At 40.9% G+C, this 16,267-nt stretch overlaps 1 protein-coding gene across 3 annotated transcripts in view; it reads left to right on the top strand.

The window, feature by feature from the left end:
• Positions 1 to 16,267, top strand: part of LOC125461306 (sterile alpha motif domain-containing protein 10) — a 111,176-nt gene that overhangs the window by 56,655 nt on the left and 38,254 nt on the right. For all 3 annotated transcript variants that reach the window (XM_048549922.2, XM_048549921.2, XM_048549920.2), the window contains one exon: positions 603 to 771. In XM_048549922.2, the coding sequence (XP_048405879.1) occupies positions 603 to 771 (169 nt within the window). The remainder of the gene's footprint in view (positions 1 to 602; positions 772 to 16,267) is intronic.

The following is a 16,267-nucleotide window of genomic DNA, read 5'->3' as shown; positions in this document are numbered from 1 at the left end:
CTCACCAAATGAAATTATTGGTAAATAAAGAAGAATAGTGAATACATCTTCTACACTGCTGTGGTTTGAATTATCAAAAGGATTGCATCACTATAATGTGAAGATGTTAAAAATATGAAGTTTGATTTAGCGTTCCAATTTTCATTATCAGTAAAATGTATATTAAAATGCATATTCATGAAGAAAAATTATCAACCAAAGCATGTACTTTTGTCTCAGAAGGTCAAAAACTTTATGTATAAATGATAGATGTAATCAATGTGCAATCTAACTCCATTAGTCTGCTGCAGTATTTTAATATTGAATGTGATTTTTCTCCTATGTTTTCCCATTTTCCCTGGCATTGCCAACAAATGGATGGTAGTGAGTAGAAATATGAGGTATAGGGATTACAACCCCTTGTATGATTTTTGATGTTCCTGAATGTAATCACTGTGAGACTAGAAGTGCAGAGCTCCAATCTCAGTAGTCCATGCTAAATCTGACAAGCACGGCTCTGCATGGAGTAGGATCACACAATATTTACCTCATTTATGTGGGATACTTTAAACCATAGGATAATTTATTTGGAATAATTTAGTGTATTTCATTTTGTTTTACAGATCGGATCCAATGATGGATACTGTAGTTTTCACACAAGTCCTACGTTTACAAGACACACTAAACCTGTGGTACTGTGGACCCAGCAAGATGTTTGCAAATGGTTAAAGAAGCATTGTCCACATAATTATCTCACCTATGTGGAGGCTTTTTCACACCATGCTATAACAGGTACAACCCAGGATCTGACTGAAACAAGAGACTGATTTTGTTTCAGGTTTACCATTAGCATACTTTCTGAAGCTGAAGGGTTTTATTTTAGAAAACACACAGCGCATTTGACTTCGGTAATTAGCATTGTGCGTAAAATCTTGAAAAATCACATAAAGGTCTGATGTGGCCCATCTCCAAATCATCTACTTCCATTTTAACTGAAGGGGGAGGTGCATAAGTGAATGACTGCTCTAAAGAGGTGTATTTTTAAAAAATTTATTCATTCATGGGATATGGGTATCACCGGTTGGTCAGCATTTATTATCCACCTATAGGTGTCCTTGAGAATGGACCTTTGAGGGAATAGGTAGTCAAAACAATTCAAGGAAGATGTTGCATGCAACAATAGGAGTGATAGATCATGAACCTTGGTGGAAGATGGTTGCAAGAGCAGAATTAGAGTGAGTGCGACATAGCAGACAGGTGGTGACACTTACATTTTTGGGGTGCAGTAGATCATTAACCTTTTTCCAGCACTGCTACATATTCCCCCATGCTGACACTTTAAAAATTGCAATGATATTATGACCGTTATTATTGACTAGGAGATAGGAAGGACCACAGATGCTGGAAGCCAGAGTGGATAAAATGTGCAGCTGGATGAGAACAGCAAGTCAGACAGCATCAGAAGAGCAGGTAAGTTGACATTTCATGTTGGGACCCTTCATCAGGACTGTAAAAGGGTTCTGACCAGAAACAGCAACTTTCCAGCTGCTCTGATGTTGTGTGACCTCTTGTGTTCTCCAGCTCCACATTTTATCAAGCAGTATTACTGTTTTACTTCCAACTTTAATGGTAGGTCACTAAGATTTATCAAGGACTCTATATCCAGAGAAGATCAAGGACAGAATTGCATTTTCATGTGTTTTCTGGATTGAGTGTGCCCCCATGATTAGATATGCCACCAGTCTCTTCTCTATCACACGTTGGGTTTGGAGCCCAATCTTTACCATGAGGACTCTCATCCCACACCTACTTTCTACTCCTACAAGGCCTCTAGCTTTACTGCAAAGACCCCAACTCTTTGGAACTCCTACATTGTATCTTTTGATCAACCCCATGACCTCCAGCACTACCTTCAATTACTCAAGTCCTCTGATCCTGCTGCCCTATTCTCATCCCTTTAAGCCTTTGATGCTCCCAATCAGCATATCCTCCCATTGATCCCCATCTTTGCTCCAGGATCATCATCACCAATCTTCACCATTCACCCAGATTGAAACCCCCTTCTCCCCAAAGAAAGTAAGCTCATAATGTGGACATGCCAGTGTTGGACTGGGGTAGACAAGGTCAAAAACCATACAACACCAGGTTGTAGTCCAACAGGTTTAGTTAAAGAAACAAGCTTTCAGAGTCTCACTCAAAAAGGGTGAGACTCCGAAAGTCTGCGTCTTCAAATAATCCTGTTGGACTATAGTCTGGTGTCGTGCAATTTTTGAACTTATCTTTCATACGATAAGCCAAAAATTACTTCAAGACAACATTGTAGATGAAGCATAAATGTGGAGGATTCAATTCTTCGTTCACTTGAAATGCAGGAATACCTTCCTAATGGACACACTTTAGCTAAATCTCCTTTTGCACTCTCCTCATTCCAGAGAATACTTTTATTGGCGTTTTGCTGCTTTGAATTATAGACATGGGATATTAGTTTTACTCAAGTGGTAATCTCCAGCTATGGTTGCTACACAGTGAGTTGGTTTCCAAAAATTGCCACCTACCTTAGATTGGTTCTTTCACATGGAGCCTCTTTTTGGAGAGACGGGACTCTTAGATGTCTCCAGAAGATGTGCTAGACATATCAATTTTCTTAAAGATGCACTCTAGCCATTTAAAACTACAGCTCTTCCCATTTATTGTTTAACTGTCACCAATAGTGGAAAAACATTTTAAAATTTAAGATCTCATATACAGATGTAACTTGGTAATAAATTTTCTGAGTCAGACTTTACTGCCAGTCTATTGCTCCTGTGAACTCGTTCAACAATGCTAAAGTTACAATACAATGCATCATTCCTTTATGACCTAAAACACTGAGACCCCAATTTCTTACTATGACAGATAGGAATTTTTAGCATTATTGTTGATCGTGGAGGCTATAAGTTGCTCTTGCATTTCTTTTGGATGCTCTGGGCTCCAAATATGTCATTCCTGGAGATAGCTGATCTTTAACTCTAAACTTTGGCATCTCTGCTGTCTGAAACACAGAATGTGCAGAGTGAACAAGGCCTCTTTCAACAAATTAATTTTGGATAGTCGGCATACTCTGTTGGGAGGCGAGGTACCGTACAAATATGGTCCTCAGATAAGAGGTGCCCTTGTGGGGTCAGATATCTTTTTTGGGGGTTGGGGATTAATGTTCTTAAATGTCCTGGGGATGTAGTTAAGATACTCTTTCAGATTGCATAAGGGAGGCAAATACATGCCTAAAATAATCCATTGGAAGTGTCAAAGCTGCTATACAAATGTCAAAATTATCCAACATCTTAGAATGCAATTTTTTTTTGTATATGATTGGTTAAAGGAATTTCAAAGTATAGATTTTTTCAACAATTAGTGGTTTTTCCATTTACACAGTGTAGTGATCAGAAGAAGAGCCAGATGGTTTTCATTGACTTTGAGATCCTTGATTGTGCCAGGTTAACAATCGCAATCAGGGAGCCCTGGCTGACTGAAATAAACAGGAGATTCAGAGATTCTCCCCATTCCAGGGACTGGTTCTGATGCAGTTGGTCAGAGACCAGTCACAAATAAACAGTGACTTGCTGATGGGATACTGGCTTCTGTGTAAAGTCATCATTTGATGCATTACTTTATTTTATACCAGTATGGCTTCTGAGGTTTGTCCATATTGAGTGGGAAGGCAAAGGGTGGTATGTACAGAGGTCATAAGGGTGATGAGTACAGGTTCTCAGGTTATCATAGGGGCTATAAAAAGCCAAATTGGTGAGTATTGGACTGTAGATTAGTGTAAGGGCTATGAAAGGTGGCTAGTCAGGCATTGAATTTGAAGAAGGAAAAATGGCCATGGGGTAGCTAGATGGGCGTAGGTGGTATAGGGGAGATGGAGGACCTGGAAAGGTTTGTTGTTTGAGGGCCATAGGATGGCATTGTAGGTATGAAGGGGTATAGGGTTAGCATGAATAGGGCATGAAAGTGTGAGAGAGGCTGTCAGAGGTGTGAGATGAGGGCCAAAGGAATTTTTGCTTTCACTATTTTATTGAGTTGGTGCAGAGAGGCGGATCTGTTTCTGTTGCCGGCAACCTTCACTCTTATTCTGGGTCATCGAACCTAATATCCAAGAAACCGCAGCACCCTGAAATGAGATCTTCCCTCCTGGATGACTTTTTTTTGATTAGGTTTGCAGATCCTGGAAATGTCCTGTTTCTGTGCTCCCAACGTTATTGTTAAATGGTGTCTTCCATTAAAAAGTAACACCACATTTTATTAATTTTGATGCAGTTCTATTCCCAAATTACATGTAGCAGCAAATATTACTAACAGTGCAATTTTCTTTCAAAGCTGATTAGCATCATGAAATATTTATTACTATAATCACCTTTGCTGTGATGTACAGTGAATAGTTCTTAAGCTCCATTCTGTAAAATGTATTTGTTTTTGGAAAGTCAGTTATTAATTATCAATTATTCATAAAGATTTAATTTTCCCACTTTTTATTAAATCTCTTCCTAAATTACAATAATCTTTCCCAATCCATGAGTCTAAGCAAATTTTTTACATTATCCAAGAGTAAATAAGCCATAGGATAAGGTTTTAAATATCAAGTTTTCTAATTAAATATATGGGATTCACACATTTACATGGCTGAGGTATAAAATATTCTCATTCTTGCCGAACAACAATTTAGTTATTTCTCTTACAATGTATGCTAACATTTAATTGGCTGTCTTATTCAATCACTGTACCTGCATATTTCAATAATATGCTTCTTTTATATTCTTTCTGCAATAGTAGGCAAGTTTACATCGTTCCACATTATACTGCATCTTACTTTTTGCTCATCCACAAGGCTGTAAATATCCCTTTGCAAAATCCTTATGTCCTCTTTATACCTACTCTTCCATTTATCTTTGAATCACAAATTAGTAACCATATATATTCCATCCCATCATCCAGGTTTTCAAGATTGGTTGTAAATAGTTGACACCCCAGCGGTAATCCTTGCAGTGGTCCATTAGTTGCAATTTGCTCTCTGCTACTCTCTGCTTTCAGTTTGCCAACCAATCCTCTAGCTACCATAATAGATTGCTCCCTACTCAAGAATTCTCACTTTAAGTGGTAATCTTTGGTGCAACATCATAAGTGCCTTTTAAAAATTCAAGAATACCACATCTGCAGGTTCTCTTTTATCCAGATAGCTTGTTATTTCCAAAATAGCTATAATACATAATTCAAACATGTTAACTCTGCATGAATCCATTGTTCTGGATATGAGTTTGCTCGCTGAGCTGGAAGGTTAGTTTTCAGATATTTCGTCACCATTCTAGGTAACATCATCAGTGAGCCTCCGACGAAGCGCTGGTGTTACGTCCCGCTTTCTATTTATCTGCTTAGGATTCCTTGGGTTGGTGATGTCATTTCCTGCGTTGGTGATGTCATTTCCTGTTCTTTTTCTCAGAGGATGGTAGATTGGCTCCAAATCAATGTGTTTGTTGATAGAGTTCTGGTTGGAATGCCATGCTTCTAGGAATTCTCGTGCGTGTCTCTGTTTGGCTTGTCCTAGGATGGATGTGTTGTCCCAATCAAAGTGGTGTCCTTCCTCATCTGTATGTAAGGATACGAGTGATAGTGGGTCATGTCGTTTTGTGGCTCGTTGATGTTCATGTATTCTGGTGGCTAGCTTTCTGCCAGTTTGTCCAATGTAGTGTTTGTCACAGTTCTTGCAAGGTATTTTGTAGATGACGTTTGTTTTGTTTGTTGTCTGTACAGGGTCTTTTAAGCTCATTAGCTGCTGTTTTAGAGTGTTGGTGGGTTTGTGGGCTACCCTGATGCCAAGAGGTCCGAGTAGTCTGGCAGTCATTTCGGAAATGTCTTTGATGTAGGGGAGAGTGGTTATGGTTTCTGGGCCCGTTTTGTCTGTTTTGAAGTTCCCCATTGGCTGTTCGCTCTACTCAAACCAGCGTCTACAGGAAAACAACACATACGGACCAAATACTGAACTACAGGAGCAACCATCCCAACACCCACAAATGAAGCTGCATTAGAACATTATTCCAACGAGCCACCACACACTGCAGCACAGAGGAACTGCGCAGAGCAGAGGAAAATCACCTATACAGCGTATTCAAAAAGAATGGGTACCCTATGAACACAGTCCGCCGATTCCTCAGCAACAAACCCAAACAAACAGACAAAATGGGCCCAGAAACCATAACCACTCTCCCCTATATCAAAGACATTTCCGAAATGACTGCCAGACTACTCGGACCTCTTGGCATCAGGGTAGCCCACAAACCCACCAACACTCTAAAACAGCAGCTAATGAGCTTAAAAGACCCTGTACAGACAACAAACAAAACAAACGTCATCTACAAAATACCTTGCAAGAACTGTGACAAACACTACATTGGACAAACTGGCAGAAAGCTAGCCACCAGAATACATGAACATCAACGAGCCACAAAACGACATGACCCACTATCACTCGTATCCTTACATACAGATGAGGAAGGACACCACTTTGATTGGGACAACACATCCATCCTAGGACGAGCCAAACAGAGACACGCACGAGAATTCCTAGAAGCATGGCATTCCAACCAGAACTCTATCAACAAACACATTGATTTGGAGCCAATCTACCATCCCCTGAGAAAAAGAACAGGAAATGACATCACCAACCCAAGCAAACCTAAGCAGATAAATAGAAAGCGGGACATAACACCAGCACTTCATCGGAGGCTCACTGATGATGTTACCTAGAATGGTGACAAAACATCTGAAAACTAACCTTCCAGCTCAGCGAGCAAACTCATATCCAGAACCTCAACCTGAGCTACAAATCTTCTCAAAACTCACTGAATCCATTGTTTAAACTGCTTTATTTTTGTCATTATCTTTACTCATAGACATATAGTCTTAGAGTTATAAAGCACAGAAACATACCCTTTGGTCCAACTCATCCATGCTGACAAGGCTTCCCAGTCTGACCGAGCCCCATTTGCGAGCATTTGGCCCATATCCTTCTAAACCATTCCCAGTCATATACCCATCCAGATACAAAGAACAAAGAACAAATAAAATTACAGCACAGGAACAGGCCCTTTGGCCCTCCAAGCCTGCGTCGATCAAGATCCTCTGTCTAACCTGTCATCTATTTTCTAACGGTCTGTGTCTATTTGCTCGCTCCCCATCCATGTACCTGTCCAAATATATCTTAAAAGACGCTAACGTGTCTGCATCTACCACCTCCGCTGCCAACGCGTTCCAGGCACCCACCACCCTCTTTGTAAAGAACTTGCCACGCATTTCTCCCTTAAACTTTCCTCCTCTCACTTTGAATTCGTGACCCCTAGTAATTGAATCCCCCACTCTGGGAAAAAGCTTTTTGCTATCCACCCTGTCTATACTCCTCATGATTTTGTAGACCTCAATCAGGACCCCCTCAATCTCCGTCTTTCTAATGAAAATAATCCTAATCTACTCAACCTCTCTTCATAGCGAGCACCCTCCATACCAGGCAGCATCCTGGTGAACCTCCTCCGCACCCTCTCCAAAGCATCCACATCTTTTTGGTAATGTGGTGACCAGAACGTTACACAGTACTCCAAATGTGGCCAAACCAAAGTCCTATACAACTGCAACATGACCTGCCAACTCTTGTACTGAATACCCCGTCCAATGAAGGAAAGCATGCAATATGCCTTCTTGATCACTCTATTGACCTACGTTGTCACCTTCAGGGAACAATGGACCTGAACACCCAGATCTTTCTGTTCATCAATTTTCCCTAGGACATTTCCATTTGCTGTATAGTTCGCCCTTGAATTTGATCTTCCGTAACACATCACCTCGCATTTGCCCAGATTGAACTCCATCTGCCATTTATCTGCCCAACTCTCTAGTCTATCTATATTCTGCTGTAATCTCTGACAGTCCCCTTCACTATCTGCTACTCCACCAATCTTAGTGTCATCTGCAAACTTGCTGATCAGACCACCTACACCTTCCTCCAAATCATTTACGTATATCACAAACAACAGTGATCCCAGCACAGATCCCTGTGGAACACCACTGGTCACAGGTCTCAAATTTGAGAATCTCCCTCCTACTACTACTCTCTGTCTCCTGTTGCCTAGCCAGTTTTTTATCCATCTACCTAGCACACCCTGGACCCCATGTGACTTCACTTTCACCATCAGCCTGCCATGGGGAACCTTATCAAAGCCTTACTGAAGTCCACGTATATGACATCTATAGCCCTTCCCTCATCAATCAACTTTGTCATGTCCTCAAAGAATTCTATTAAGTTGGTAAGACATGACCTTCCTGCACTAAACCATGTTGCCTATCACTGATAAGTCCATTTTCTTCCAAATGGGAATAGATCCTATCCCTCAGTATCTTCTCCAGTAGCTTCCCTACCACTGACGTCAGGCTCACCGGTTGATAATTACCTGGATTATCCTTGCTGCCCTTCTTAAAGAAGGGGACAACATTAGCAAGTCTCCAGTCCTCCGGGACCTCACCCGTGTCTAAGGATGCTGCAAAGATATCTGTTAAGGTCCCGGCAATTTCCTCTCTCGCTTCCCCCATCCGGACCTGGGGACTTGTCCACCTTAATGTCTTTTAGGATACCCAACACTACCTCCTTCCTTAAGTCAACTTGATCTAGAGTAAGCAAACGTCTATCCCTAACCTCAACATCTGTCATGTCCCTCTCCTTGGTGAATACCAATGCAAAGTACTCGTTAAGAATGTCACCCAATTTTTCTGACTCAGCACATAACTTTCCTTCTTTGTCCTTAAGTGGGCCAATCCTTTCTCTAGTTACCCTCTTGCTCTTTATATATGAATAAAAGGCTTTGGGATTTTCCTTAACCATGTTTGCCAGCAATATTTCGTGTCCTCTCTTAGCCCTCTTAATCCCTTGTTTCAGATTCGCTCTACATTCCCGATATCCTTGCAAAGCTTCGTCTGTCTTCAGTCGCCTAGACCTCATGTATGCTTCCTTTTTCCTCTTGGCTAGTCTCACAATTTCACCTGTCATCCATGTTTCCCTAATCTTGCCTTTTCTATTCCTCATTTTCACAGGAACATGTCTCTCCTGCACACTAATCAACCTCTCCTTAAAAGCCTCCCACATATCAAATGTGGATTTACCTTCAAACAGTTTCTCCCAATCTACATTCCTCAGATCCTGCCGAATCTTGGTATAGTCAGCCTTCCCCCAGTTTAGTACTCTTCCTTTAGGGCCACTCCCATCCTTGTCCATGAGTATTGTAAAACCTACGGAATAGTGGTCACTATTTCCAAAGTAGTCCCCTACCGTAATATCAACCAACTGGCTGGGTTCATTCCCCAACACCAGGTCCAGTATGGCCCCTTCCCAAGTTGGACTACATACATACTGCTCTAGAAAACCCTCCTGGACGCACCTTACAAATTCTGCTCCATCTTGACCCCTAACACTGAGTGAATCCCAGTCAATGTTGGGAAAATTAAAATCTCCCATCACCACCACCCTCTTTCTCCTACACCTTTCCATTATCTGTTTACATATTTGTACCTCTATCTCACGCTCGGTGTTGGGGGGCCTATAGTACAGCCGCAACATTGTCACTGCTTCCTTCCTATTTCTGAGTTCTACCCATATTGCCTCACTGCTTGAGTCCTCCATGGGGCCTTCCTTCAGTACGGCTGTGATATCATCTTTGACCATTACTGCAACTCCTCCACCCCTTTTACTTCCCTCTCTATCCCGCCTGAAGCATCGATATCCTTGAACAACTAGTTGCCAATCATGCCCTTCCCTCAACCAAGTCTCAGAAATAGCAATAACATCATACCTCCAGGTGCTGATCCAAGCCCTAAGCTCATCTGCCTTATCTACTACACTTCTCGCATTAAAACAAATGCACCTCAGACCACCTGTCCCTTTGTGTTCATCATCTGCTCCCCGACTACTATTCCCTTTAGTCACACTGACTCCATTATCTAGTTTCCTACAGGCTTTCGTTACTACCTCTTTTCTGTCCAATATTTGGTTCCCATCCCCCTGCCACATTAATTTAAGCCCTCCCCTACAGCATTAGCAAAAGCACCCCCAAGGACATTGGTTCCAGTCCGACTCAGGTGTAGACCGTCCAATTTGAAATAGTCCCACCTTCCCCAGAACCAGTTCCAATGTCCCGAAAACCTGAGCCCCTCCCTCCTATACCATCTCTCAAGCCATACATTCATCCGGGCTATTCTTTCATTTCTGCTCTGACTTGCACGTTCCACTGGTAGCAATCCTGAGATTACCACCTCTGAGGTCCTACTTTTTAACTTGGCTCCTAACTCCCTAAATTCTGCTTGTAGGGCCTCATCCCATTTTCTGCCTATATCGTTGGTGCCTATATGCACCACGACAACCGGATGTTCACCCTCCCCCTTCAGAATGTTCTGCAGCCGATCGGAGACATCCCTGACCCGTGCACCTGGGAGGCATCATACCACTCAGGAGTCCCGTTTTCGACCGCATTTTAAATGCTGTAATTATACTACCCTCCACCGCTTCCTCTGGCAGCTCATTCCACATATGCCCCACTGTCTGCATGATAAATTACCTCTTAGGTTTTTTTAAAATCTTTCCCCTTTCACCTTAAACCTATGCCTGTTAATTTTGCCCTCATCCAACCCTAGGAAAATGACTTTGGCTATTCACCCTATCCATGTCCCTTATAATTTTATAATCCTCTCTAAGGTCACCCTCAGCATCCGATGCTCCAGTGAAAAAAAAATTTTTTTCTGCATATTTGACAAATTCACTGGTTTCAGACCACAAGATGAGATCAGACAGCAACACGTGGATACTGATTAACAAATGGTAAAAGCAAATTTAGAAATATCAAAGAATGTCTTCATTGTCTTATCCAAAACTGGAAGTGCAGTTGCTACAAATTTGGCTCTCCCTAGATATTATTTTAAGTCACTCAGTAAATGGTTCAAGCATCCACTGTCCAGGAATGTGCCCCAAAATCTGATGGCTAATCGTATTAGGTTATGACCTGTAGCATAAAAAAAGTAACCCTTTATGAACTGGATACTACATGGAACATTGAACAGATAATAGTACAGTGCAGTACAGGCCCTTCGGCCCACGATGTTGTGCCGAACTTTTACCCTAATCCTAATGCCTATCTAACCTCCACCGCTACCTTGTACTATCATCCATACGCCAATCTAATAGCCATTTAAATGCCCCTAATAAGGCCGACTCCACTATCCTCTCCAGCAATGCATTCCACACCCCTACCATTCTCTAAGTAAAGAACCTACCTCTGATGTCTCCTCTATATCTACCTCCACTCACTTTGAAACTATGACCCCTCATAAGTGCTACCTCCACCCTGAGAAAAAGTCTCTGGCTGTCCACTCTATCTATACGTCTGAACATTTTGTACACTCAGCCTCAGGAGCATACAGCCCGATGGCCTAAACATGAAATTCACCAGTTTTCAAATCTCCCCATCCCCAGCCTCATCCCATGACCAACCCTCCCTCTCATCTCCACCTCCTTGACCTGACACAACCTGTCCATCTTCTCTCCCACCTATCTACCCCTCCCACCTCACTGACCAATCCCCACACCACTGCCTCCCTGTGCTTATCTATCACCATCCCAGCTACGTTCCCCAGCCCCATCACTCCTCTCTCTATCTGTTTCTGAGCTCCCTTCCGCCTCCCCATTAAATAAATCATGATGAAATGTTCTGACATTCGCACTGTTGGAAGGAGGGGTAGTTTGACAATAGTATAATGATTTAGATCACTCTCCCTTTCAATACGTCTCCGGAATTTGATTTTCATTGAAGTTGATTTTCCGATCTTTCAATAGGCAGACTGAAAACACTTCAGTAAAATTAGGCCAAATGTGAATTATTAATTTGCTTAATGTGTACTTCCTTTTGCTTTATATAAAATTAACATTGTTGTAATTAAATTTCACTTCCTTCATTAACTTTGCTTTCCCCTCATGAAAGATACCTAGCTCCTTGTTACTTTCTATAGACTTTTAGAATCTGCAAGGTTGTAATCAATACCCAACAACTCAGAAGGGCATCACTAAATCATCTGGTTTTCATGCTGTGCAATTATTATTTTTCCATCTTTATCAATAAGTCCCTCTCTGTTATAATAACCCATGTTTTCCTGATTTAAACTTGCTTCCAAGGACCATAGGTTTGCCAAAAATCCTTTCCAAAACTTCTGTTTTAGTGAAAGGCATTTTGCCTGCATTTAAATAAATTTTTAAAAATGCAAATTTATTGCGATCCCCTCCCTGGGATCATTTATTGCTATTGGAACTTCAGGATTTCTATTGCAAACCCATATGGTCTATATCCTCCAACCATCCACAGCCAATTCATAGTATGACAGTCCATGTTAGTCCTGATGATCATTTACAGTTTGGTTGATCAGCCAAAACTTTCTGAACCATTTTCCCTATTACTACGTGGCACTTTTCACATACTCTGTGGCTAAAAGGGTTTTCAGCTTCTGTGTTAACGAATAATATGCACAAATATATCTAAATGAATCGTTAGCAAATTTTCCCCTATTAAGAATACTGAATTTTCACAGAAGATCATGTCCAGTTTTCCACTTTTCCACTGTCATATGCAAAAGTAATTTATCTTATATTTACTATGCATTATTGTCAAATGACTAAATGTGTTTACCAAATTTACAAAATGTAAAATGTAAATGTTCTGGTCTTCTTTTTTCCCATACCTTTAAATCCATAATGAGGGATTTCGCTAAGATAGTGTCAGCTGTAATTGTCTCTTACAATATTTTTTGCAAACCTCATTGCTTATTGTGTTGTTCATCCCTATTCCTGCACTAAAACGTTAACCTTTGAGGATGGATGGGCAAATTGTCAATTGGCAACTTTTAATGCAGTTGACTTTTTGTTGTTTAAATCTCTGTTCCCTGACGTTAATAACACTTTCTTCATTTTTCAGTGGAGGAGTTATGATCTATTAACACAAGAGGATAGTATTCCCACTGCTTATGTAGCAGTTTCACAGATTTTCCAAGTACAATACCTTTGCTTTTTTCCATATCCAGTTTCATCTATGCATTTTTCAACAATGACCTCAGTAATGGCAAAGATATTTCACTGGATACTGCATCCACGATAATAAAATTCTGGCTATCTTACAAGGAATGACAAATCATTTTAAAGTTTTCAGAGCATTATTCTCAAAACTGAAACTTGTGAAACTCAAATTCCCTAACTTTGTTCCGATCCAGCCAGCATTTAGCCAATCTATTCCGCAAACTGTAGAAGTGTATCAACTGTCTAGTACTGTACAAATGAAAGATTCTGCTACCAATACATTCATTAATGGTCTTAAAGATTTTATGACCAATACATTGACCTCTCTTTGATCCATATTTCCATCTTCCTCCATTTCATGTTTAATTTAAATGATTATACTCTTCAGAACAGTTCATGTTATAGCTGTATTTTGAATCAAATCTAAAACATTAGTGACCAGCCTTGGGTGTTTTTGGGGTTCAGTCTTTTTAACATAAGCCATAAATTTTCTTCACTTCTCAAATTTTTCAAATTCATTTCTGTCCTCATTTATTTGAATTAACATTCTTCTTTCATGCTGTCCACTGTGACATCTACCTGGATGGTCTTGCCTGACTATGTGTTCTCTATTATCAGTAATATTTAGTCATTTTTGGCCTCCTTCAATGGTCTCCAGCATCACAGATGCTAGTCTTCAGCAAATCCAACTCACTCCATGTGATCAAGAAATGGTCGGAGGGACTGGATACTGCAAAAGGTTATAGGCCCCGACAACATTCCAGTAGCAGTACTGAAGAATCGTGGTGCAGAACTTGCCACTCCCCTAGCCAAGCTGATCCAGGACATTTACAACACTGACATCTGCACAACAAAGTGGAAAATTACCCAGGTATTTCCTGTAGACAAAGAACAGGACAAATCCAACCTACCTATTACTGGCCCATCAGTTCACTCTCAAATCATCAGTAAAGTGATGTGGAGGTGCTTGTGTTCGACTGGGGTAGGCAAGGTCAGAAATCTCACAACATCAGGTTATAATCAACAGGCTTATTTGAAAACACAAGATTTTGGAGCCTCAGTCCTTCTTCAAGTGTAAGGTGCCATCAACAGTGTTATCAAGCAGTACCTGCTCAACAATAACCTGCTCAGCAACACCTAGTTTGGGTTCCACCAGGGTCACTCAGCTCCTGACCTCATTACAACCTTGGTTCTAACATGGACATAAGAGCTAATTCCAGATGTAAGATGAGTGTGATAATCCTTAACATCAAGGGTGCATTCGAACAAATGTGGCATCAAGGAACCCTGGCTAACCTTAATGGGACTCAGGGGAAAGCTCTCCTCTGGTTAGAGTCATGCTTGGCACATAGGAAATTGGTTGTGGTTGTTGAAGTTCATTCATCTCAAATCCAGGACATCCCTGCAGGATTTCCCCAGAGTGGTATCCTAGGTCATCAGATGCTTCATCAGTGACCTTCCATCCATCACAGTCTGAAGTGGGAATGCTCTCTGATGATTGCATGACATTCAGCACCATTCACAACTCCTCAGATACTGAAGCAGCCCATATCCAAATGCAACTTGGGCTGACATGTGACAAGTCACATTCATGCCACAGAACTGCCAGGCAATAACCATCTTCAATAAGAGGCAATCTAATCATCACCAGTTGATATTCAATGGTGTTACATCACTGAAAGTCGCACTACCAACATCATGACCAGAAATTCAACAGGACTCGCCACTTAAATTGCAACATGAGCAAATCAGAGGCTAGAAATTTTGCAGTAAGTAACTCACCTCCTGAACCCCAACAGCCTGTTCACCATTGACAAAACAAAAGTCAGGAGTGCGCTGGATTACTCTCCACTTGACTGGATTGGGGAAGCTCCAACAACACTCAAGAAGCTTGACAGTACCTAGGGAAAACAACCTGCTTGATTGGCACCATATCTATGAACATCCAATCCCTTTACCATTGACAATCTACAAGCTGCTCTGCAGAAATTCACTGACCAACGTCAGACAGCAACTTCCAAACCCACGATGACTTCTCTTTAGAGGGATAAAGGCAGCAGATGTTTGGGAATACCATGGCCTATGTGTTCCCCTTCAGGCCACTCATCATCCTGACTTGGAAATACATTGATGTTCCTGCATTGTTGCTCAATTAAAATCCTGGAATTCCCTCCATAAGAGCACTGTGGGTCTACCTACTGCACATGGACTGTGGTGGTTTTAGAAGTGAGCTCACTACCATCAAGAGCAACTCGGGGTGGTCAATAAATGTGTCCAGCCAGCAATGCCCACATTCATGAGTGAATAAAAAAAATGGCCGACTATATCATTTGCATCATGATTGCTGTTGGAAATGAATGTTTTTCAAAGGATTTTGTTTTTACTGTTCCTGACATTTCTTCAAGCAGTTTATTTCTTTCTGCAAAATGAACTCCAATTGAACCTAGAAATCTGTCTATGTTCAATATTTTTGCACTGTCTACTAAGTTGAATTCCAGCACAAAATAAGGAATTTCTAGTTGTAATTTCTGCAGTCTTCTATAGGACCAACTGAATTTCATAATGTATTCATTAATGAAATTATCTTCACTCTATTTTTATCAAAGCTGACCATGCTTCATAAACAGTTAATAAATATGTTTTTTTGATGGAAGTGTAAATTCACTCTTTAAAGTGACTCACATGGACAGTGCATTGGAATTCAAGCAATATTGTGAGAGTTAAACATTTATCAAAGTACGCAAAGTCTCCAATATACCTGGAATTCTATGTGCTCCCTATATTTAAACACTCTGTTCATCCAATTAACCCATCCCTGTTCCCATTAGAACGCAGGAATTCCTGCCAGACCTTTTTAGATTACTACACTGACTAACAAAGAAATACGATAAACCGCAACATTTGTTCCATGTAAGTGATCAGATTTGTTTGTTCCTTCCTGGTCAGTTTTTGATTCTGACTGAAAACGTTGATGATGAGTGAAGTTTCCTTTGATCGCTGGTCTCCATCCCTTACACCTAACTTGATTGATTAACATTATTTGTTTTTTTCTCCTCCTGTCCCTTTTCTCACTGTGCTTATAGAAAGTGTGAGAGCTGTTCCCAGCCATGTTTGCTTCCAGAGATGGATCAATAATATGGACTTCCTTTCATTTCCCTTTTCCCA

Source organism: Stegostoma tigrinum, chromosome 19 (assembly GCF_030684315.1).
Source record: "Stegostoma tigrinum isolate sSteTig4 chromosome 19, sSteTig4.hap1, whole genome shotgun sequence".
In the NCBI taxonomy this organism is placed as follows: domain Eukaryota; kingdom Metazoa; phylum Chordata; class Chondrichthyes; order Orectolobiformes; family Stegostomatidae; genus Stegostoma; species Stegostoma tigrinum.
This window is presented reverse-complemented; position numbering and strand designations above follow the sequence as displayed.